The 24,410-nt window shown below is 40.4% G+C and overlaps 1 protein-coding gene across 1 annotated transcript in view; it reads left to right on the forward strand.

Annotated features, from left to right (window-relative positions):
* Nucleotides 1-666: 666 nt before the first annotated feature.
* GOLPH3 (golgi phosphoprotein 3) overlaps nucleotides 667-24,410 on the forward strand; it is a 35,228-nt gene continuing 11,484 nt past the window's right edge. Inside the window, exons 1-2 of the mRNA XM_059694725.1 lie at nucleotides 667-1,182; nucleotides 19,517-19,648. Coding sequence (XP_059550708.1) covers nucleotides 958-1,182; nucleotides 19,517-19,648 — 357 coding nt within the window. The 5' untranslated portion in view covers nucleotides 667-957. The remainder of the gene's footprint in view (nucleotides 1,183-19,516; nucleotides 19,649-24,410) is intronic.

The following is a 24,410-nucleotide window of genomic DNA, read 5'->3' on the forward strand; positions in this document are numbered from 1 at the left end:
GTGAACAAAGACGCATGATACTCAACAGGTTTATTGTCTCTTTAAAGTTCATCAAGGGCGAGTGAACCGCCGTGGGCAGCACGAACTGTCCTCCCGGCGCTCGTGGTCACTTTACGAGGCGGGAGGAGAGGGGAAGTGTTACAAACAGAACTAACTAGTCAATGTGTCCTGACCTCTTCCGTACAGTCACACACCCAGAACACACGAAAAGCCCCTTCACGCCATTAGGTGCGGCTGCTCCTGCAGAAGGGCCAGGGAGTGTGGGCAGAGCGCGCCTGCACTCCCCCCATCCGCGGCGACCCACGTCCTTTCTGGGTCTCGCGGGGACCCCGGGGTTTCAAGCCGGGTCCCCGCAAGCCCGGCCGAGGCCAGCTCCGAGGATGGTGTTGTCCGGGAGCTGAGGGCACAGCTGAAGACAGAGCGGGGTACCCCTCGCTAGGCCACATCCCTCCGACTCCTGGCTCCAGCCCTGGTTTCTTGAGAAGCGAAGGGGTAGGCTGATGGAGGGAGGACGCCAGCGAGTATGGGGAGCGCTGGGCGGAGACCACGACCTGGAGCGGGAGGGGCGTGGCCTGCGGGAGGGGGCGTGGCTCGCGGGCCCCCGCCGCCGCTTCCGGCGCCCTCGGGCCAGCCCCACGCCGGCGTGCCACATCCTCCGGTGACGTCAGCCGGCGCCGCCATATTGGAGAGGCGCCGCCGCCGCCGCCTCGGAGCTCCGGCTGCCTCCCGGCTGCGGCCGCAGGAAGGAAGGAAGCCGCCTCGCGCCGCGCCGACGCCCGGCCGCCCGCCTCGCCCCCGCCGTCTCCCCATGATTGCCCCCGGCCCCGCTGCCGTCGGACGTCGCCCCAGCGCCCGGATTTAACACGGAGGCCCGGGTCGGGGGCCGCTGGGGAGGAGGAGGGAAAGCCGGTCGGTCCCGCGTCCCAGTCGGCCCGGCGCGGCGCCTCGGCCGGAGCCATGACCTCGCTGACCCAGCGCAGCTCGGGCCTGGTGCAGCGCCGCACCGAGGCCTCCCGCAGCGCGGCCGACAAGGAGCGGGCGGCCGGCGGCGGAGGCGGCAGCGGCGAGGACGACGCGCAGAGCCGCCGCGACGAACAGGACGACGACGACAAGGGCGACTCCAAGGAAACGCGGCTGACCCTGATGGAGGAGGTGCTCCTGCTGGGCCTCAAGGACCGAGAGGTGCGCGCAGGGCGGGGTGGCTGGCGGGGCCGGAGCGTCCGCCCTCCGAGCTCCCGCGCCCGGGGACGCCCGGCCGGCCCGGTGCCCCCAGGTCCTCCCCGCACAGATGGCTCGGGTTTTCCCTTCCTCCTTTCACCTCGCTCGGTTGTGTCCGACGCCCCGGCTGTGCATTTCCTCCTCGCCCCGCCCCGTCCGCGCGGTTCATCGCCCTTTGGCCCGTGGACACGCCGGGTTACAGTCCCCACCTGGAGGCGCGAGTTAGAGCGGAGCACCTGGAGCCGCCAGCCCGAACTCCCGGGCTTTGCGGGTTCCAGCACCTGGGAGGGCCGCGCGGGTCTGCCTTTTGGGAGGTTCAAAAGCTTTAAGGTGGACTGTTTGGGATTTTTTTAAAGAAATGTCGGTGAAATGGTAATGGGCAGAGTTGTTTTACTGATAAAGTTAAAAGTCCAACAAAATCCTCATGACACACTTGCTGGAAAATGACTCTCTAGGGAACCTTGTTTTGGGTGGAAGGTTATTTTTAATGTTGCTTTTACATTTTTATCAGTTGGTGTTCTATTCCTCAGACAGTCTGAAGGAAGGGCTTTTTCGTGGGGTGCGTGGCGGCTGGAAGTGCCAGGCTTGTGATCTGATGGAAGGCCTCGCAGCCTTGGGTGGGCTGAAGTTGCCATCGGTGTTTTTGTTCAGACTTTGAAAGATTATATTCACCCAAATATCTTATGAGAGTTTTCACACTTAGAGTTGGGAAAAAAAAACAAACACGCTAGTGTACACCTTATATATTCATCCTCCTGGGTTCTGTCATTCGAATTTTGCTGTATTTGTTTTTTTAATCACATATCCTTCTGTCTACAAAAATGATTATTTTAAGAGGATTCCAGACTGTGGGGGAGATGGTTCGTCTAAATCATATGTGGCAAGGTGGTTTCAGAAGCATGGACACCACAGACATTTTGAGAAGTCAGATACAAAAAGATCTGTTTTTTTTTCTTTTTTAAGAATTTTAAAATTATAGCTGACATACAAACTTATCTTAGTTTCAGGTGTACCTAAGTTTTGATTGTAAGAACGTTTTGTCAATTCACAAAGGTGGGCAAAAATATTTAATCCTTCTGAAACAACTTAGTCTTCACCAAAATGTATCATATATAGGTGAGGTTACATGGACTGTTGGTGGACTCCTGATATTTAGTAGTCAAATGAACTAAAGTTTACCTGGATAGAACTGTCTAGAACAGTGGTTCTCAACCTTCCTAATGCCGCGACCCTTTAATACAGTTCCACATGTTGTGGTGACCTCCAACCATAAAATTATTTTCATTGCTACTTCATAACTGTAATTTTGCTACAAATCGTAATGTAAATATCTGATATGCCGGATGTATTTTCATTGTTACAAATTGAACATAATTAAAGCATAGTGATTAATCACAAAAACAATATGTAATTATATATGTGTTTTCCGATGGTCTTAGGCGACCCCTGTGAAAGGGTCATTCGACCCCCAAAGGGGTCGCGACCCACAGGTTGAGAACCGCTGGTCTAGAGCATTTGCAATATCCAGATTTTCCATTTGCTGAGGTTTTACTAAGATCACATGAGAAAGGTTATGTCCCTCTGGCTGCGAAGTGGGCTAGGCTGTCTGGAATTTTTTTGTTCTTTGGAAAAATAAACTACATGTCTAGTGTCCTAGAAATATGGTTTTTAGAAGGTATTCAACTTGCCTTTTTAGGCTTCACAATTTAGAATCTTGGTAGTAAACATTTTTCTTTGTTTATAATAATCATCTTTTTTCTTTGGGACAAAAGTAACATTTTAGGCAAAGAAAATGAAAAAGGAAGAAAACAAGTCATCCTCATTCCTGAATTTTGGTTTTATAGTTTTTGAGCGATTTCTATGAGGGAATATCTTGATGTAAAACTAAAACTTAAAAATACTAAAACTAGCTTTTGGACTTTTGGGTTACTCAGAGTGAGAAATTATGGTGTTTCAAGTATGTGTTACTCAAAATGTTTAGCATATCAACATGCTATTGTCCTGTGATAGATTTTCATGAAGGTAATATAAACAATTTGTTCGTTGAACTTATGATTCTCTCTCATCATTGATGTTTCCATCTCTCCCTCTCCCTCTCTGAAAATCAATAAAAAATATAATTTAAAAAATAGTATTTAGTGGGAGAGGTGGGGGTGGCTGTGGAGAGGTTAGTTGGGGGGGGGGGAGAAGGAGACCTCTTTAATACTATATATAATACTTTAAACAATAAAGGATTTTAAAAAACATTTCAATATTATTTCAGTATATAATCAGTATAAAAAAATAGTGCTTAGAAAATTTGGACAAGTTAAAGTTCTTTGGTAGCAGATAATTGAAGCCATCAGTTGTGTTTGTGTCAGGAGTCACAAACTTGGCCATGTCTTGCCCAAGGTCCAGACACTAGCTAATTCTGAGTATTTCTTGCTGATTTCAACAACCACCATAGGGAACTTCAAATTATCTGTTGTAGGCAGGTCCCAGGAGTTGAAGGTGGGTGTGGTTGGGATTTTGCACTACTTTAGCTTTAGGTTTTAATGATTAACTTCTGTATTTTTTTCCTGTCCTCATGTCTTTACTTACTAATAACCAGCCCTGTTAACTCATCCATTCATGTATTTCTCCTTTGGAGGTTTCCCCCATGTCTTCAACTTGTATCACTCTTTTTAGAGGGGTAGGAATTACTCTCTTACCCAGAGCCTAGGCATTTATGCTTGTTAGTATTAGATTATAACGTACTAAATTTGATATTAACAAGCTCATAATACAAGGTGGGGCAGAAGTAGGTTTACAAACCTACTGTAAACCTACTTCTGCCCCACCCTGTATATAGTTCAGTGAACTTACTGCTTTAACTTTTTAATTATTTTAACTTAGCATTCATCTTTGTAATATCTGGGTACTTTAAATATATTTAAAAGCTAAATTTTAAGGTTTGGCAGATCATTATGATGGACACATTTTATATATGTAAGCTAATCTTGTTTGAAATAAAAATAAAAAATTGTGAAATGTTTTATTTTGACTTTTTTTTTTTAAATATACTTTATTGATTTTTTACAGAGAGGAAGGGAGAGAGATAGAGAGCCAGAAACATCGATGAGAGAGAAACATTGATCAGCTGCCTCCTGCACATCCCCCACTGGGGATGTGCCTGCAACCCAGGTACATGCCCCTGACCGGAATCGAACCTGGGACCCTTGAGTCCGCAGGCCGACGCTCTATCCACTGAGCCAAACCGGTTTCGGCTATTTTGACTTTCAAAAGGTGAGATTTACAGCTTTTAAAAAATATTTTTGTTGAGCTCTAGCCGGTTGCTCAGTGGATAGAGCGTCGGCCTGTGGACTAAAGGATCCCGGGTTCAGTTCCGGTCAAGAGCACATGCCCAGGTTGTGGGCTTGATCCCCAGTGTGGGCCCTGCAGGAGGTGGCTGATCATTGATTCTCTCTCATCATTGATGTTTCTATCTCTCTCTCCCTCTCCCTTCCTCTCTGAAATCAATGGAAATACGTGTAAAAAAATAAAATAAAACAAATGCCAGAGCCCTTCTGGGAATTCCTGTGCTCAGTCTGGGCGGAGCATCAAAGACATAGGTATGGAAGTAAATCTTCAGAGGCTACAGCAAGGACGGCAGATTGGTTTAAACTTGAATTCAACTTCCAAATAATTGGCACCATTTCTGTATTCTTTCCTGTTTGAGGGGGAGGGGAAGCAAATGAGCCAGGTGTTTTCCTTTCCCCAACTATTTAATTTTCCATAGATGCCTGAGTGTTTTCAGAATGCCTCATTGAGAATTACCTCAAATAACTGGTGTCATGTATTTTTAAAAAAATATATTTTTGTTGATTTCAGAGAGGAAAGAAGGGGGGGGGGAGAGAAACATCAGTGATGAGAGAATCATTGATTGGCTGCCTCCTGCACGCCCCCCATTGTGGATCAAGCCCTCAAGCCAGGCATGTGCCCCTGACCAGAATCCAACCTGGGACCCTTCAGTCCACAGGCCAGCGCTTTATCCACTGAGCCAAACCAGCTAGGGCGGTGTCATGTACTTTCAAATATCTTTGTTGATTGCAAATCTTGGTGATTTAAGATTGGATTTGATTATTTTAAATGATGAGGTGTAATTTAGAGTGAGCCTGAGGAATAGCAGAAGTGGAAAGAGGTGCTGTAGTGCTGGTCTGAAGTATATCCTTTATTTTTACATATTTTAAGCTCTCTGAGCCTTAAAGTTCTCAAATTGGAGAAGTAGTCCTCTCTTATGTTTGTTATGTTTGTTCTGATTGGACTGCTACAGACATTTATTGTTTTACTCTCCACCAAGAATTCCCCCAATTTTTGTCTTGCTTTTAAGGCATTCCCCATTGTGTGTCTAGCCCAAGATGCCCTATTGAAGCATTTACACCTTCCCTTTTTGTGGTGCAACCAGGCCTAGGCTTGTCCTATCAGACATTTCCTCCCTGGACTTTGGCTGTTGAGAGCAAACTAGGCCATGAGGTTTTTTTGGAGAACTATCTTAGTAGTGTCAGTATATGCAAGTTTAATTTGATGAGGTTTTCTGGAGACCTATCCAAGTAATGTCAGTGTGTACAAGTTTAAAATGATGGAACGGACTTTTCATGGCTTTTAAACTGGCTCCAAAGATTGATCCCAAAGATAGATGCATTCCATTTTTGGAATAAGTTTTCCAAGTTCACTACTTCGAAATACAATACTTGTCAAGATGTATAATTTTTTTAAAAAATTCTCCTTTCTATATATGCAGTGATATACACCTTCTCAGCGAATCAGATTTGATGAGTAATTCATTCAACAAATATTCAATATTTCAAGATGTGCTAAGATTTTAGTAACTTAAAGGATAATAAAGGCTTCTGAGTTTTGGATTTTTTTGATTCCTTATAAATACAAATAATCATTCCTTCATAATTTTGAAAGATTTGAAACTTTTTTTTTCATGTATTTAAGAGTAGGCACAAAGTCTGAGAGATACAGAATCTCAAAAATTAGTTTTTGGAGTTTATTGAACCATTTGTACCTTTCAAGTGAGACATTGTACTATCGAAACCATTTTCAGTACCTTGGGTTCTTTCACAATGTGGCCAGAAAACTAATATATGATAATTATTAACTTTAAATTTTCTGAGTTGCCCTGTATGAATCATTTGAGATTATCTTTTAGAATGTTTGAAATTACTTTGTTCAGATTTTGAAATACTTGGAGAATTTTTTTGATATTTAAGAAATAGTTATAGTGTCACCTTCATATGTCTCAAAATACTTTAAAGCAGCGTTCGCCAACCTCGGACCACCTGTTGGCAACGCTGCTCTAAAGACATCATGTTTGTCATGTTAACCTTTTGCCCCAACACTACTTTATTATCCAAGCATACTTTCGCTGCTTTCTATTAGCATACTTTTTCTGCTATTAGAGTAAATGTATCATTCAGAGTTGCTATGGGATTTTATTTTCACAAGAGTCTCCTTTTGAAGCAGCACCTTGAGACTGTGCTTGTCCCCGTGTTTCTTCCATTTAATAAGTGTAGTGACAAGTACCAAAGGTAGGAACCTGGCTTCATTCTGAAATTGATGTACTGAAGTTTTAATTTAGGTATTACAGTGATGTGTAGGAAGTAGGCTGTTTTTCTTTAGATGTTTGGTAAATTTCTGATTTGTAAGAATACAATTAATATTAAGGTACATTACATTACAACAACAACAAAAAAGCTTCTGGTTAAGTATACACTTAAGTTTAAAAACTAATGTTTAGCCCTAACTGGTTTGGCTTAGTGGCTGGAGCGTGGGCCTGTGGACTGGAGGGGTCCCGGGCTCAATTTTGGTCGGCCTGGATTGCTGGTTCAATCCCCAGTAGGGGGCGTGCAGGAGGCAGCTGATCAATAATTCTCTCATCATTGATGTTTCTCTCTCTCCCTCTTCCTTCCTCTCTGAAATAAAAAATATATATGTTTAAAAAAATAATTTTTAAATGAAAAAATATTTTAAAACTAAACTTAATAAACTGCATTTGGTTTACATATTCCTTTTTTTTTTTTAAAATATATTTTTTATTGATTTTTCACAGAGAGGAAGGGAGAGAGAGATAGAGAGTTAGAAACATCGATGAGAGAGAAACATCGATCAGATGCCTCCTGCACATCTCCCACTGGGGATGTGTCCGCAACCCAGGTACATGCCCTTGACCGGAATCGAACCCGGGACCCCTCAGTCCGCAGGCCGACGCTCTATCCACTGAGCCAAACCGGTTTCGACGGTTTACATATTCCTTTAATGAAGAAGTTCTTAAATTGGAGTTTACAGATGGTTTTTACAAACTGAACACTCTGCAATTGTTTTTTGTGTGTTTTCCTAGAGAAAGAGGACATAGCTTTCATCAGATACTCAAAGCATATCGTGAACCAGAAGGTTAAAGATTACTGAATAGGAACTGTTTCTTTGTTTTAGTTTTAAGTTTTTCCATTGTCTTTTTTTCTTCCTGAAAATTGACTAGAAAATTCCAAGTTTTAGGGTTGGCAGTGAGTTGAATTCTGAGTTACTTGAGATCTGAATCCAACATTTCTTTTTTGTGTGTGGTTTAACACAGGAAAGGTTTATTTATCACTCATGAAGATTTTAATACTGGTTGGACAACTCTGCAAGGCAACTACTGATGATTCTTTTTATTCTTATGCTCATTTTTTAAAGCCAACATTTCTGCAGCCTGGCCATCTTGCTAAAGGGCATTCACAAGCTGTGTAACTACCACATCTATAATTCTAACAATTTCCATGCATTCATCAAATATTTATTGAGCCAGGCCCTTCACTAGGTATAAACACTAGGAAGAAGATCTCTATTTTCATTTTAGTTCTGTGGCTCAAAACTCTTACAGTAAAGTACAAAACTAAATTGTGTTGCTATTTTGATAGTAAGTATCTCAGCCTGACATATCGCTACCACTCAATAAATATTAAGTAAATCATGTATTTTCAGTGGTTTCCTTAAGGGAGTGAAAATTGGTTCTGGGGGTGGTGGTGAAAAGTTCTTGCTCTTTTTATGTATAAAGCATAGATAAGCATAAGTATCCAAACACATATACAGGGAACCCATCTTATTAAAATGTAATGGGGGAGAGGTTAGGGAAAAAAATGTCTGAAAAAGCTCCTTTAGGGAGCGATACTAAAAAAAGTTGAGAAACACTGAAATTAATATTGAAAATAAAAAGTTTGTGTATAGCTGAGGTTTAGAAACCTTTTTCACTGATAAGAATTTTTATTGTAATAGAATTTGTCTTTAGTAGTTGGAGGAATAGTTGTAGCATACTGAACTGTAGGAAGTTCTGAGTTAAATTTTTTTGTCAAGATGATTCTTATTGGTTGATAATGTGTAGGTAAACTTTTGTGCTCCCTCACCGATTTCCTTATGGGAGGACTGGAAATTAAAGAACAGCATATAAATTGTTAATGGTTATTTTTTAAAAGCTGTAAGTCTCACCTTTTGAAAAAGTCAAAGTAAAACATTTCGCAATTTTTTATTTTTATTTCAAACAAGATTAGCTTACGTATATATAAATTGTGTCCATCACTAATGACCTGCCTAACCTTAAAATTTAGCTTCTAAATATCTTTAGAGTACCCAGATGTTACAAAGATGAATGCCAAGTTAAAATAATTAAAAAGTTAAAGCGGTAAGTTTACTGAACTATATACAGGGTGGGGCAAAAGTGAGCTGTGGGCTTTTTTCTTATTTAAAATTATTACTTTAAAAATATCTGTTTCAATCATTTGTATTATTTTAAATATATTTTATTTATTTATTTATTTTTTTTTTAACAGAGGAAGGGAGAGCCATAGAGAGTTAGAAACATAAGTGAGAGAGAAACAGCTGCCTCCTGCATACCCCCTACTGGGGATGTGCCCAGCAACCAAGGTACATGCCCTTGACTGGAATCGAACCGGGGACCCTTCAGTCCGCAGGCCGATACTCTATCCACCTGAGCTAAACCAGTTAGGGCTTTTTTTTTTTTTTTTATGTTCATACTAGGGGCCCGGTGCACAAAATTCGTGCACTGGGTGTGGGGGGGGGGTGGGGAGTGTCCCTCAGCCCAGCCTGCCCCCTCTCACATACTGGGAGCCCTCAGGTGTTGACCCCCATCACCCTCCAATCGCAGGATCGGCCCCTTGCCCAGGCCTGACGCCTCTGGCTGAGGCGTCCGGCCGGGCAGCAGGGACCCGCAGCTGCAGCGGCCCCACGATCGTGGGCTTCGCTTTAGGCCCAGGCAAGGGACCCCTAGCTCCTGGGACTGCCAGCTTCGACCGTGCCCAGCTCCCATCGCTGGCTCCACCTCTACTTCCTGCTATCACTGGCCAGGGCGGAAAAGGCACCTGATTCTCCGATCATGGCTGGGGGGCAGGGCAAAGGCGGCCCCAGGGTTTCCAATCACTGTCAGTGCCAGGGGGCTTCTTTCTGCTTTCCCTTTCGACTCCCTGCATTGTGCCTACATATGCAAATTAACCGCCATCTTGTTTGCATATAGCCCTGATTAGCCAATGAAAAGGGTAGCTCGTACGCCAATTACCATTTTTCTCTTTTATTAGTGTTGATTGTCCCACCTTGCCTGCGGGAATTCCTTTGGCTTTAGTGTTCTTTTGATATGACTTATTAATCTTTGATAACTTCTTTCTTCTGGTCAACACCAGCAAAAGTTCCAGGCTCACCTTGTATGTATCCTGCTCCAGACCTGGAATCAGTCATTCCCTCAAGGAGTCCTAGTTTCTTTTAGTGGGGAATGGACCACAGTTTGGTTACTGGGTGTATTCAGTGTTCCTGGGCTCTCATTGCTTCTGGGACTTTCCAGTATATAGATAGAAACAAAAAATATATGAAATAATCAGTGCACATGTTTTGGATTCAACTTTAACATGGATTTTTATTTTAGTTACTGGATTTTACAATTCTGTTCTCTTATTGAAAATATTGGTTCCTAAAATACTAACTTACTTGCATTGGCTTACTACATGTATGAAAATAGTTTTAACCAGTTAACTGCCATGTGTCCAAAATAGAAACCATCCCCACACACCACGATATTTTGAATTTAGTTTAAAAAATCAATTTGCAATGAATATTATAAAAATATATTGCTCACAATTCGGACGTTCTTGAATATTTTCAGTTGAAAATCCTCTGAATATTTTCAGTTGAAAATCCTCATAAAAAAATGATTTTTTAAACACTTATGGTGTACAAAGGGTTGAAATAGTCATGTCAGTATTACTACCAACTGACTATTGAGTTTAATCTAAAATTTCTTTGTAGTACTTTTTTAGTTAAAATAATGCATTCTAAAGCCAGTTAAAATAATTACTTTTTCTGTGTAGTTGTATCATTAAGAAGTATGTACTTAGGTTAGTTCATTTGTTTTCATTAATTAAAATTTTTTTTTCTGTTTGGAATGTGTGTAACTACATTACAAGTTAGAAGTCTGATTTTCTTTTTTCTTTTTTAATATATTTTATTGATTTTTTTACAGAGAGGAAGGGAGAGAGAGAGAGAGTTAGAAACATCGATGATAGAGAAACATCGATCAGCTGCCTCCTGCACACCCACCACTGGGGATGTGCCTGCAACCCAGGTACATGCCCCTGACCGGAATCGAACCTGGGACCTTTCAGTCTGCAGGCCGACACTCTATCCGCCGACACTCTATCCACTGAGCCAAACCGGTTTGGCAGAAGTCTCATTTTCATTGTTGTCCCTTCTACCTTCCCTTATTGGTAATTAAAAAAAAAAAAATGGTTTGGGAAGTGTTTCTTAGCACCTCTCCTCCTTATATAAAAGGTAGCCTACTATATATGTTGCTTGGCATCTTCCTTTTAACTGGAGATTGTTCCACATCATTACCTAGACATCTGTTATGGCCCATTGTATTCCATTATGTATATGCAGTGGAACCTTGGTTCTTGAACTTAATTTGTTCTGGAGGACTGTTCGAAAAGTCATTTGTTCGAAACCTGTATCATTTTTTCCCATTAGAAAATATGTAAATTGAATTAATCTGTTCCAGACTCCCAAATGATTCCATTTTAACCCTTATAAAGGGTGTCCCAAAATTCACACAAGATTTGAATTTTGCGTGAGCATTAACAACAGCAACAACAAAAAATAAAAACCTAATTTTACTTGGTTTATTGAGTCAGATTCTAATATCTGTTGCCCTTTGATTTCAATCCCTTCAATTTGATAAGCATTACCAAGTACCAATTATGGCCCAGTAGCAGGGACAATGAAAACCAATGAAGACCACAGCTTTGCGTATGTTTCAGCAAAGCCGTGGAGGCCATTTACCCAATGTGCTATTCCATACATAACCCTATACTGTATACTTTATGAATCAATAAAAAATTTTACAATTTTTAATTATAAACCTGTGTTTTCTATCAAAATTACTTCTTGGGTGAATTTTGGGACACCCTATATATAGTACATGTCTAATGTAGTCTTTAATATATAAACACACTTATTAAATTTAAGCATCCCCTGCTAGCATTAAATGAATCACTTTCGGCACTCGTTCTAGGGGTGTCTTTGAGGAAGTCAGTATGCAGCATCTTCACTTTTACATACATGGCTACCTCTGAAATGCAGTCACTGGTGGCTGTTTTTCATTCAGCAAAAGCATTCTCTGTTTTGTTGCCTGAGAGATACTTTTTGTCATACTGAGGTATCAGCATAAAAGGGTTGTCAAGTCAAAAGTTTGGTTGACAACAAGAAGTTTGTTTTGACAACATAGACAGTTTTCCGTGAACAACTTGGTCGAGAATTGAATTGTTCAAGATGGGAGACAATTGAGAACTGAGGCTTGACTGTGTATCTTCATCTATTAATTTGTCCCTTATTGATGGGTTTATGGGTTTTCCCCCAAGTTTTTGCTACTTTAGATAATGTCACATTTAATAACTTTATGCATATATTGTTTCATATTTATGGGGATGTTTTTCAGAGTAGAGTCCTAGAACTAGGATTGTCAAGTTAAAGGGTATGTGTGATTATTCTAGATTTCCAAATTCCCTCAGTAGGGGTGATGTCATTTTTGCATTCTCTTTGCAGTATATGTGAGTGCCCATTGCCTTCATTTTGCCACAGAGTATGCTGTCAGAATTTTGAATTTTTGCCAGTCTTGATATGTAAGCATTGTCTCATGTAGTTTTAAAAATTGTGGCAAAGCCCTAACTGGTTTGGCTCAGTGGATAGAGTGTCGGCCTGCGGACTGAAGGGTCCCAGGTTCGATTCTGGTCAAGGGCATGTACCTTGGTTGCGGGCATATCCCCAGTAGGGGGTGTGCAGGAGGTAGCTGATCGATGTTTCTCTCTCATCGATGTTTCTCTCTATCCCTCTCCCTTCCTCTCTGTAAAAAACCAATAAAATAATTTTTAAAAAATTGTGTAAAATATATACATAACAGAATTTATTATTTTAACCATTTTTAAGTGTGTAGTTCAGTGGCGATAAGGACATTCTAATTGTTGTGCAACCATCACCACAATCTATTTTCAGAACTACTATATCCTCCCATACTGAAACTACCCATTAGCTTGCCATTCCCCTTCCACATGCCCCTGTCAACCCACCATTCTGTTTTCTATGAATTTTACTATTGTAGGTACTTCATATAAGTGGAATTATGTAGTGTTTCCCTTTTTGTCCCTGTCTTATTTCACTTAGCATAATGTCCTCCAGGTTCATCAGTGGTATAGCATGTGTCAGAATTTCCTTTCTTTTTAATGTTCTATTGTATGTATGTACTTTGTTTATACATGCATTTTTTGATGGACACTTGTTTTGCCCATTCTTTATTTTTATTTGTGTTTTTTGTTGAGTTCTTAGGTAATTTAAATGTGCATCTTTTTATGGATGTTTGAGTATTCTTTGTTTTTTGTGTGAATTATTCTAGTCACATTTTTTGCCCTTCTAAAAATCGAGTATTGATCTTATTTCATTTAAGTTTTAGGAATAATTGTGTATTACAGATATTAGCCCTTTATCTGTGATATGTTATAAATATATTTTTCTACATTTTCATTTGCTTATGGTTTTTGCCATGCAAACTGGAAAAAAAAAGTGTATTATATAATTTATCAGTCTATTTCTTGTAGATTTTGAATAATAGTTGAGAAGTTTTTTTTCCTTCCCAGGTTATGAAGGTATTCACCCCCATTTCTTCTTAGCACTATTGCTTCATTTTACATTTCAATACATTTGCATTTTATTTTGAAGGTTAATATGAATAATGAATCCAGTTTTTTTTTTCTAAATGGCTCTCTAGTTGTCCCAATACTATTGATTAAAATCTCCATCTTTTCATCTTACACTGATAGGAGATAAAACCTTTATCGTGTACTAGATTTCATTATGTTCTTGGATCTACTTTAAGACTTTCTTCTTTTTTTTTTTTTAATATATACTATTGATTTTTTACAGAGAGGAAGGGAGAGGGATAGAGTTAGAAACATCGATGAGAGAGAAACATAGATCAGCTGTCTCCTGCACACCCCCTACTGGGGGTGTGCCCAGCAACCAAGGTACATGCCCTTGACTGGAATCGAACCTGGGACCCTTGAGTCCACAGGCTGATGCTCTATCCACTGAGCCAAACCAGTTAGGGCAAAATATATTTTATTGATTTTTTTTTTTTTTTTTTTTTTACAGAGAGGAAGGGAGAGGGATAGAGAGAAAGATCGATGAGAGAGAAACATCGATCAGCTGCCTCCTGCATACCTCCCACTGGGATTGTGCCCACAACCAAGGTACATGCCCTTGACCAGAATTGAACCTGGGACCCTTCAGTCCACAGGCCGACACTCTATCCACTGAGCCAAACTGGTTAGGGCTTTCTTCTTCTTTTTTTATAAAAATGTATTGATTTCAAGAGAAGAAGGGAGAGGGAGGGAGAGAGAGAAACATCAGTGATGAGAGAGAATCATTGATCAGCTGCCTCCTGCATGCCCCACACTGGGTATCAAGTCCGCAACTCAGGCATGTGCCCTTATCAGAATCGAACCCGGGACCCTTCAGTCCGCTGGCCAACGCTCTATCCACTGAGCCAAACTGGCTAGGGCAAGACTTTCTTCTTTTGATCTGTTCATGTGCCAGTATCACATCATTTCATTTCTAGAGGCTTTTAAATCTATATTCTTATCTAGTAGGACAGTTTCCACTTCTGTTTCCCAAATATTGCTCCCTCTTCTCCCAAGTTTTCTTGGCTAATCTTTTTTCTTTTTCTTTAGGAACTTTATTTTTAATTTGTATAGCTCCAGCAAAAAAAAACAAAAAAAACAAAAACAAAAAAACACACACACACAAACCACCAGTTATTGTTTTACTATTTTTTTAAATCCTCACCTAAGGATATGTTTTTATGGATTTGATTTTTTCGAGAGACAGAAAAACATCGAAGTGAGAGAGAAACATTGATTGGTTGCCTGTATGTGCCCCAACTGGTCATCAAACTCAAAACATAGCTATGTGCCCTGAATGGGAATCGAACTCACAACCTTTTTGTGTACCACAATGCTCCAACCAGCTGAGCCACCCAACCAGGGAACTAGTTTTATTTTTATTGGGATCATATTAAATTTATATTAACTTAGGAAAAACTGGTAACTTTATAATGCTGAGTCTTTGTATCTAAGAATAAGATGTTTTCCATTGTCCAAGTCTACTTTTTAGTATTTCAAGAGAGTTGAAGTTTCTTTCATGTAGGTTTGCTTAGATATTTTCTTTTTGGGGGGTTACTATTGTAAATGAGGTCTTTGCAAATATTTTTGCCTTTTATATTTTATTGTTTGTATATGAAAGCTATTGATGTCTGTTGATTTTATAATCTTGGTACTTTTCTAAATTCTCTTACTGTTTATAGTAATTTTTCCATTAATTCTTTTTTATTTTTCTGGGTATTCAATTATATCACCTGCAAATATTGATAGTTTTCCAGTTCTTAAGTCATTATTTGCTTTTGTTTAGTCTAGTATTTTTAAATCTGTGTTTAGCTGAAGTCACCTTCATTCTCTTGATCAATTTTTTCCCCAAAACTTTCCCACTCAGTTACTTTGAAATAATTAAAAGTTCATGTAAGATTTCAGAAGTGACTTCACGCAAGGGTTGTTAGCTATCTTTTTGGTAACAGTTTTATTGAAATGTAATTTACATACCATACAGTGCAAAGATCACAGAGTTTTGCAACCATCACCACAATCAGTTTTAGAACATTTTTATCACCACACCCCCCCCAAGGAAAACCCAGACCCTTTAGCCCTCACTTTCCTTTTTCCTCATCACTGTCAGCTCTAGACACCCATTATGATAGTTTTCTTAAGCTGTATAATAAAATTTAGCTTAAAACAGCAAATATATATACTATCTCAGTTTTTGTGGATCAGGAACCAGGCATTGCTTAACTGGGTGCTTTTGGGTGAAGATGCCTCATGAGATTGCAATTAAGTTGTTGGCCAGAGCTTCAGTTTCATCTGAAGGCTCAACTGGAGGAGGATTCTGTTCCTTGCAGGTTGTTGGACTGAGAGCCTCCGTTCCTTGCCTTATGTGTATCTATATAGAACAACTTGCAGCATGGTAGTTGGCAAAGCAAGGGAGAAGAAGGCCCAAGGTGAACATCACAGTCTTTTTGTAGCCTAATTGCTGAGGTGACATCCTATATAATAAATAGGTAATATGCAAATTAACCCTCACACCCTCACAAGATAGCTGCCTATGACCAGGCCGGCGGGGGGGGGGGGGCAGTTGGGGGCAATCAGGCTGGCAAATGGGGGGGGCAGTGCAGTTGGGGGTGACCAGGCCGGCAGGGGGCAGTTGGGGGTGATGAGGCTGGCAGGGGGGGCAGTGAGGGGCGATTAGGCTGGCGGGGGGGCAGTTGGGGGTTGGGGGTGACCTGGCCGGCAGCGGGGGGTAGTTAGGGGCGACCAGGCTGGCAGGGGAGGCAGTTAGGGGCAATCAGGCCGGCAGGGAGTGGGCAGTTGGGGGTGACCTGGCTGGCAGCGGGGGGCAGTTAGGGGCAACCAGGCCAGCATGCAGAGGCAGTGAGGGGCGATCAGGCTGGTGGGGAGCGGGGGGTAGTTGGGGGTGACCTGGCCAGCAGCAGGGGGCAGTTATGGGCAACCAGGCCAGCACACAGAGGCAGTGAGGGACGATCAGGCCAATGGGGGGCTGGGGGTAGTTAGGGGCAACCAGGCAGGCAGGCAGGAAGGTGAGCGATTAGGAGCCAGCGGTCCAGGATTGTGAGAGGGATGTCTGACGGCCGGTTTAGGCCCGATCCCCGGGATTGGGCCTCAACTGGCAGTTGAACATCCCCCGAGGGGTCCCAGATTGGAGAAGGTGCAGGTCTGGTTGAGGGGACCCCCGCTGACCCCCACCCCTCCGTGCACAAATTTCGTGCACCGGGCCTCTAGTACCATCATATTTGCCATATTTTATTTCTTAGAATCAAGTATCCAGGTTTAGTGTGTATTCAAGAGCAGGGGATTGCATGAGGGCATGAATACCAAGAGGCAGGGATCATTGGGAACCATTTTAGAAGTTGCTTCTATACAAGGATAGGATAACTCCTCTTTTTTTTTTTTGAAATCTTTTATTTTTTGGCTTTTTAACCCATATTCTTTTTGATGACAGGCCATCTTCTGTAGGCTTCATTAATTATCTCAGCATACTGGAATGTGGGATTTTTAGGAAATAGTGGTGATTTTTAGGTTTCCATGGAGTCCAGCATCTATCAACCAGAGAGTCTTTAACTTGGATTTTAAAATCTAAATGTATTACACACTTACCATGCCTGTGTAACTATTAAGAGTGTGCCAAGATATTTCCAAATTTTCTTAACAGTTTGATATTTAGAAAGATTTCAGTGTCTAGTGAAAACTTGAACTTTTTCTTGTCCTCTTTAAAATTACATGTAATAGTGCCAAACACCAGTTTTCAGGTACTTCATTATAAGTGCTTATATGTTAACATTCACCAGACTGTTCTTTATATGCTAAAGAGTTTTTAAAATACCCTTGATGATTTGACTTGCAAATGTTTTTTTTGGAAATTAAAATAGGTCATGTATACTGTTTTGCTCTAAGTCACATTTATCCCCTTAGGGAATTCTTAATTGATTAGAGTCATACTTGCTGAGTGCTTGAAGTCTACCTCTGTCATTGTGTAGATGAGAAAATGGAGACTTAAAGAGGATATTAAATGACCACCTTAAAATCCCTTAAGTATTTATGGGGGGGGGGGGGTGGTCAGTGTTCAGGTCTTTCAACATCTGGTCCAGCTACATTCTTCTTATATCTCAGTGACACTCTGTGAAGATTTTTATTACCTAATCAATTTCTCGTTATAGTTTTATTCTGATTTTATATTTCTTGTTGAGCCATTTTTGGTAATTTATGTCTTTTTTTTTCCAGGAACTTGAACATTTTGTCTAGATTGTCTAATTTATTGTCATGAATTGTTTATAATATTCCCTTCTAATTCTTTAATTTCTGTCCTTTTATTTTTTATTTTGGTAATCTTATTCTTTCCCTTTGATTGCTTTGAATTTAGTTCTTTTTCTAAAAATATATATATTTTTATTGATTTCAGAGAGGAAGGGAGAGGGAGAGGGAGATGGAAACATCAGTGATGAGAGAGAATCATTGATTGGTTGCTTCCTACACGCCCCACACTTGGGGATCAAGCCCACAACCCAGGCATGTGCCCTGACAGAAAATCAAACCATGACCTCCTGGTTCATAGGTTGATGCTCAACCACTGAACCATGCCGGCCAGGCAAATCTCCCTCTTCAAAATGATATTTTTGTTTATTTCCTTGTTACTCCCTTAATCTAAATTCTCATTTTCCCAAAGCCTTCATTCTCAGGGGTGGTAACTTCCTTAGGCTAAGTCTTTGTGTCAGTAGTGAAGGCCCAAGGATCCTGATGGTCAGTTATCTTCTGAAATACACAGATTAACAACCACTGTGGCCTGACAAAGTACCGACTTTGAGAAAGTGCCAGAACAAAGGGTCTTAGAGTTTAGGCCTTCTTAATCCTAGGCCCTCCATTCTTGAGAGAATGAATTTGCCTGCTCTTCTTTTTGCCAAGATGTCCCAAGGAGATCCTGGGAAAGTATCTGGGGTGTGTATCTAAGGCATCCCTTGAGATAAACTTTAACTGTGCAGGTGTGGGATGTTCATGTAGTTACTAGCGAAGAGACTACGAAAACAGGACCAGAGGGCAGGCTTAGGACCAACAAAGACCAGAGGCTTTAATTTAAATTTTAAGCGTACGAAAAATAATTCAATTAACTTCCGGAGGAATCACACCACATGAAACATGCAGTTGCAAATCACACAGCTTTTTTATTACACAAATTCCTGAGCTGTGGGTACAAGCTTAGTTAGGGATCCCTGTGGTGCTGTCCTCTAGGGTCCTACTACAACACAAGATTATGCTATCCTGTTCTGACTTTTAACTAGAACCAGTTGTAGCTTCTGCTTCCTCTTCAGAGTTGGGTGCTTTAAGCTGATAGCTGGCAACCTTGCTGGCAAATTCATGGCGTCATAATTTAGACAACTCCCAGTTATTCGCTCTCAAAGAATGCCCCGACTTCATCTAGTTGATTCCTGATAGACTTGAGTAACCCCAGATCCCTAGGTGTCTTATCAATCTCATTGTCTGGCTGTTCTTTCACTTTGGATATAGGCTCTTAAATTTCTCTTTGGAGGCCCATCTGATCGTTTTACTATTTCTCATTCAGAATTTAAGGCATGAGCTCATACATAAATTTTCTAATATAGTCTTCCAAAATTAACTTCGTATTTTCATCGTAGACTGGATTGAATGAATGATACTCTAATTCTTCCTGAGGCCACATTGGGCTAGATGGTTTTTCCTGAGCTGCTTAACTTGCACATAGTATACTGATAATAAACCACTGTAATCTGAGGTTAACTGTGTTGTCGAACCCTGGTCCTTGCAATATGGAAGAGTTTAATAAACACATAACTTAATGAAGAATGAAAGATACTATATATTTAAACCTCTGATTTCTAAAGTTATTCATCTACAGGTAAGGATAAGTAGTGAGAAGACGGTAAACCCCTGAAGATCCTAGATTAGTAATGCATAGTGATTGTATTTTTTTCAATATTGTATTTAAAATTATTATGGCAAGGTATGGGAGGTAAAAGGCACCAAATGGTTAAAAATATTTCTATTTTTGTCTCTGAATTAAAAGTAAATTAGCTATTTTGTTTCCTTTTTTTAAATAGGGTTACACATCATTTTGGAATGACTGTATATCATCTGGATTACGTGGCTGTATGTTAATTGAATTAGCATTAAGAGGAAGGTTACAACTAGAGGCTTGTGGAATGAGACGTAAAAGTCTATTAACAAGAAAGGTAAGAGGAGTGCTAAATAAATACATCTTTATGAAAGAGTTTGTGCTGCCTAAAATGAAGAGTTTTTCTACTAATAGCTTTCAAAAATTAAAGAGGAAGTTGATTTTAAAGTTAAATCTTTATTAAATTATGATTCTGTATCTTTTTTTCATTCTTGGTTTCCTGGTTCTTTGTGTGTAACGAGTAATGTAATTCATTGCTATGATCACTGGTCATTGCTTCTCACATATTCAAAAAGACTCCACACTTTATTTCCTGCTTCTGAAAGCTGTAATTTGGAAAGACTTGACATAACTTTCATTGTGCTTCTTGGGGCCATGGTGTTTCAAAACTTTTTTCTTTAATAGAGTGTCCTAATGAAATCTAAAACGTTTAGGTCAGAATGGAACCTTTCTTATTTATCCTCACCTGAGGATATGTTTCTGTTGATTTTATTATTTTTAATTAAATCTTTATTGTTCAGATTATTACAGTTGTTCCTCTTTCCCCCACACCCCCCCCCCCCATAGCTCCCCTCCACCTGGTCCCCACCCCACCCTCTGCCCTCAGCCCCCCTCCCCCCGTCCTCATCCATAGGTGTATGATTTTTGTCCAGTCTCTTCCTGCACCCCCCCATACCCCTTTCCCTGTGAGAATTGTCAGTCCACTCCCTTTCTATGCCCCTGATTCTGTTATATTCACAGGTTTATTCTGTTCATCAGAATTTTTATTCACTTGATTTTTAGATTCACTTGTTAATAGATATGTACTTGTTCAAAATTTTTATCTTTACCTTTTTCTTCTTCTTCCTCTTCCTAAAGAATACCTTTCAGCATTTCATATAATACTGGTTTGGTGGTGATGAACTCCTTTAGCTTTTTCTTATCTGTGAAGCTCTTTATCTGACCTTCTATTCTGAATGATAGCTTTGCTGGGTAAAGTAATCTTGGTTGTAGGCTCTTGCTCTTCATCACTTTGAATATTTCTTGCCACTCCCTTCTGGCCTGCAAAGTTTCTGTTGAGAAATCAGCTGACAATCTTATGGGTACAACCTTGTAGGTAACTAACTGTTTTTCTCTTGCTGCTTTTAAGATTCTCTCTTTGTCTTTTGCTCTTGGCATTTTAATGATGATGTGTCTTGGTGTGGTCCTTTTTGGGTTCCTTTTGTTTGGGGTTCTCTGCGCTTCCTGGACTTGTAAGTCTATTTCTTTCACCAGGTAGGGGAAGTTTTCTGTCATTATTTCTTCAAATAGGTTTTCAGTATCTTGCTCTCTCTCATCTTCTGGCACCCCCATAATTTGGATGTTGGTACACTTGAAGTTGTCCCAGAGGCTCCTTACACTATCTTCATATTTTTGTATTCTTTTTTCTTTTCCGGTTGGCTGTTTTTTGCTTCTTCGTATTTCAAATCTTTGACTTGATTCTTGCGATCCTCTAGTCTGCTCTTGGATCTCTGTATAATATTCTTTATTTCAGTCAGTGTATGCTTAATTTCTAGTTGGTCCTTTTTCATATCCTCGAGGGTCTCGCTAGATTTATCGAGGGTCTCACTAAATTTATCGGTGGTTTCTAGAAAATTCTTGAAAAACCTTGTAACCGTAGTTTTGAACTCTATATCCAGTAGTTTGCTTTCCTCCATTTCTGTCATTTGTGACCTGTTTCTTTGTCTCCGCATTTTTTATGCTTCCCTGTGTTGATAGAGTGGCTTTCTGTGCCAGGTGTCCTATAGGGCCCAGTGGCTCAGCCTCCCCAGTTACCTGAGGTGGACACTCTTGGTGCACCCCCTTGTGGGCTTTGTGCACAGTCTTGTTGTTAAGTCTTGATTGTTGTTGGTATCACTTGGAGGAATTGACCTCCAGGCCAATTGGCTGTGAGAATCAGCTGTGTCTGCAGTGGGAGAACTTCTGTGCTGGAGACACCCTTCTGGGGCAAGACTTGCTTCAGTGGGGCTTTGGTGCTCACTGAGTCTGCCCCCTGAGTGTGTCCCTTATGGATCCGAGGAGTTGTAATTGGATGGTCCCACTCTGACCACTGGGTACACTGGCTCTTGGATCTCTAAGGAGGTACTAATTTAGCCTCTGCCTGAGGCTACCCAGCAGGAGCTATGGAGAGATCTGCAGATTCCTCTTCTTTGTTTGGGACTGGAGTTAAGAGCTGTCAGGAGCTTGTGTCTCCCTCCTGATTGAAAAAGACAACCTTGTCCTCAGTTGCCAGCCCTTTCCGCGTGTGCCTCCGTAACTCTGCACTTTACTTCTGCACCTCCTCTGAGTCAGTGTGCTTTTATCTTTCCTTCTAGTTGTAGAATTTCCACTCAGCCAGCCTTCCTGTGGTTCTGGGTGATGTCCGTTTTGTCTTTTAGTTGTAGTTTTGTAATTTTGAAGTGGTTGTGCGAGGCAGCAATTTCAGGTGTTTACCTATGCCGCCATCTTGGTTTCTTCCTCTATTGATTTTAAAGAGACAGGAAGGGAAGGTGGGGGGAGGGGGAGAGAGAGATAGATAGATAAAGAGAAACATTGATGTGAGAGAGAACATCGATCAGTTACTCCCTAACCTGGGACTGAACCTGCAACTTAGTATGTTCCCTGACTGGGAATTGAACCCAACCTTTTTGGTGTATGGGTTGATGCTTCAACCAACAGCCACCCAGCAAGGCCCAGAATGGAACATTTTTTTATTGATAATGCGATGGAGATTAATAATCATATAGGAAAGAAAGCCATTAATGATTCTTAAAAGTTTTATACAAAGTAAACATAGTATATATAGCAGAAAAATCTTTTTCATGGGACTTTAAAATTAAATTTAATCTAGGCATTTAAAAGTAAAATGAACTGGCATAGGATTAGTTTTAAAATTACTGTTTTAGCTGGACTGGCATGGCTCAGTGGTTGAGCATCAACCTATGAACCAGGAGGTCATGGTTCAATTCCCAGTCAGGGCACATACCTGGTTGCAGGCTCAACCCTCAGTGTGTGGTGTGCAGGAGGCAGCTAATTGGTGATTCTCTCTCATCGATGTTTATATCTCCTTCTCCCTTCCTCTCTGAAATCAATAAAAATATTAAAAAAAATAAAATTACTGTTTTATATAAATATATCATAAAGCTGAATATAATTTTGTTTCATTTTACTGTGCAGCCATAGAATTATGGGGGGGGGATCTTTAAGAATCTGCTGTTACAGTTATTGGTGAAATATACACAGAGGTTGCTAGTAATTTTAAGTAATTTTGCATTAATGTATGGAGCCCAGACCTGGTTAAAAGATATTGATATGGGTTTTTGTACTGATATTGAAACTTTTTTGTTTGGGAACAAGACCAGTTTTGTGTTAGTTATCAACAACTTATATTTATTTAGTGCTTAAGTCTACCATGTGTTGAGCTAGATCCTGGAGATACAATGGTGATCAGGAGACACATGTTCCCTGCCTGCCTGGGCTTATTGTTTCATTCTACCTGCTTTTGAGATCTTAATTAGGTAGATAATTGATAGGTCTTTTGAAAAAATACTCCAATGTAATTTAATTTACACACTTAAAATAATTAATGATTTTATTAAGGTAATATGTATAGAGTAGTTATAAAGTCAAATTGTACCAAAAGGCTTATAACAAAAAAGCAGTCTTCTTTACCTTTCTTCACTCCTTAGTCCTGCTTCTGGGAGGCAACCAGTTTCTGTCTTCATATTAATTTCCTAGGGCTGCCTTAACAAATTCCACACACTTTGTGATTTAAACCAACAGGTAGTTATTATCTCACAGTTGTGGAGGCCAGAATGTGCTGTGCTCTCATTGAAGGCTCTAAGGGAAATTCTGTTCCTTTCCTCTTCTAGCTTGTGGTGGTTCCAGGCTTTCCTTGGCTTCTGGCCTCATCTCTCCGTACTCTTTTTTTATGTCGCCTTGTCTGTGTGTCCCTCCTTTGTATGCCATTGCAGTTAAGGCCCATCCGGATAATCTAGGACAGTCTCATCTCCAGATCTAATTAACTTAATTTTATCTACAAAAATTTAATGGGGATTAGCTTTGGGGGTTAGGACATGAACACCTTTTAGGGGCAACCATTTAGCTTGCTACAGTTCTCTTATTTATTTTGGCATTTACCTCCATATTTCTAAACTTATACTGCCATTTCTTGGTAAATCAATTGAGATGCTGTTTACTCTCCGAATAGATGCATATTTGGCTCTCTTACATATCACCTCTACGCCCGCCCCCTTTCTAATAGAGTATGTCATAATTGTTGGCACAACAGTAATGACTGTTTTATATCATTACAACTATGTTAATATTGTTTTCTTTAGTTAGTTATATCCTGTGATATTTTCCTTTCTTGTATGGTTTTTTCCCCCCCTAAAGTTAATAATTCTATTTTTAACGTTTTCTATGTAGCTGTCCTTTTTTCTTACATGCTCCATCAGAGAAAACTTAGTAGTATTAATTTTCAAATGTTTAAATTTATAATTCCATTAACTTCTTTAAAATTCACATTTTGCTTCAATCTGAGCCGGTAATACTTTGGTTCTGCTGGAACTTCCTGTCACATTTTTACTGCTTTCAACCCCCTGTTTTCTGGGTCTAATTAATTTTCTTCCATCCTTGTGGGAGGAAACTGTTTTGAGACTTTGTGTACTTGAAGATGCTACTTCAGTTTTATTAGACAGTTTAGTTTTATTTGACTGGCAATAGGATGTTAGGTATAAATTATTTTTCCATAGAATTTTTTTTTAACTTATCTGTAGTGTTACAGATGTTCCCTTTTTATCCCCCTGACCCCTTCTAGCCTG

This window comes from Myotis daubentonii, chromosome 4, assembly GCF_963259705.1.
Source record: "Myotis daubentonii chromosome 4, mMyoDau2.1, whole genome shotgun sequence".
Classification (NCBI taxonomy): Eukaryota; Metazoa; Chordata; class Mammalia; order Chiroptera; family Vespertilionidae; genus Myotis; species Myotis daubentonii.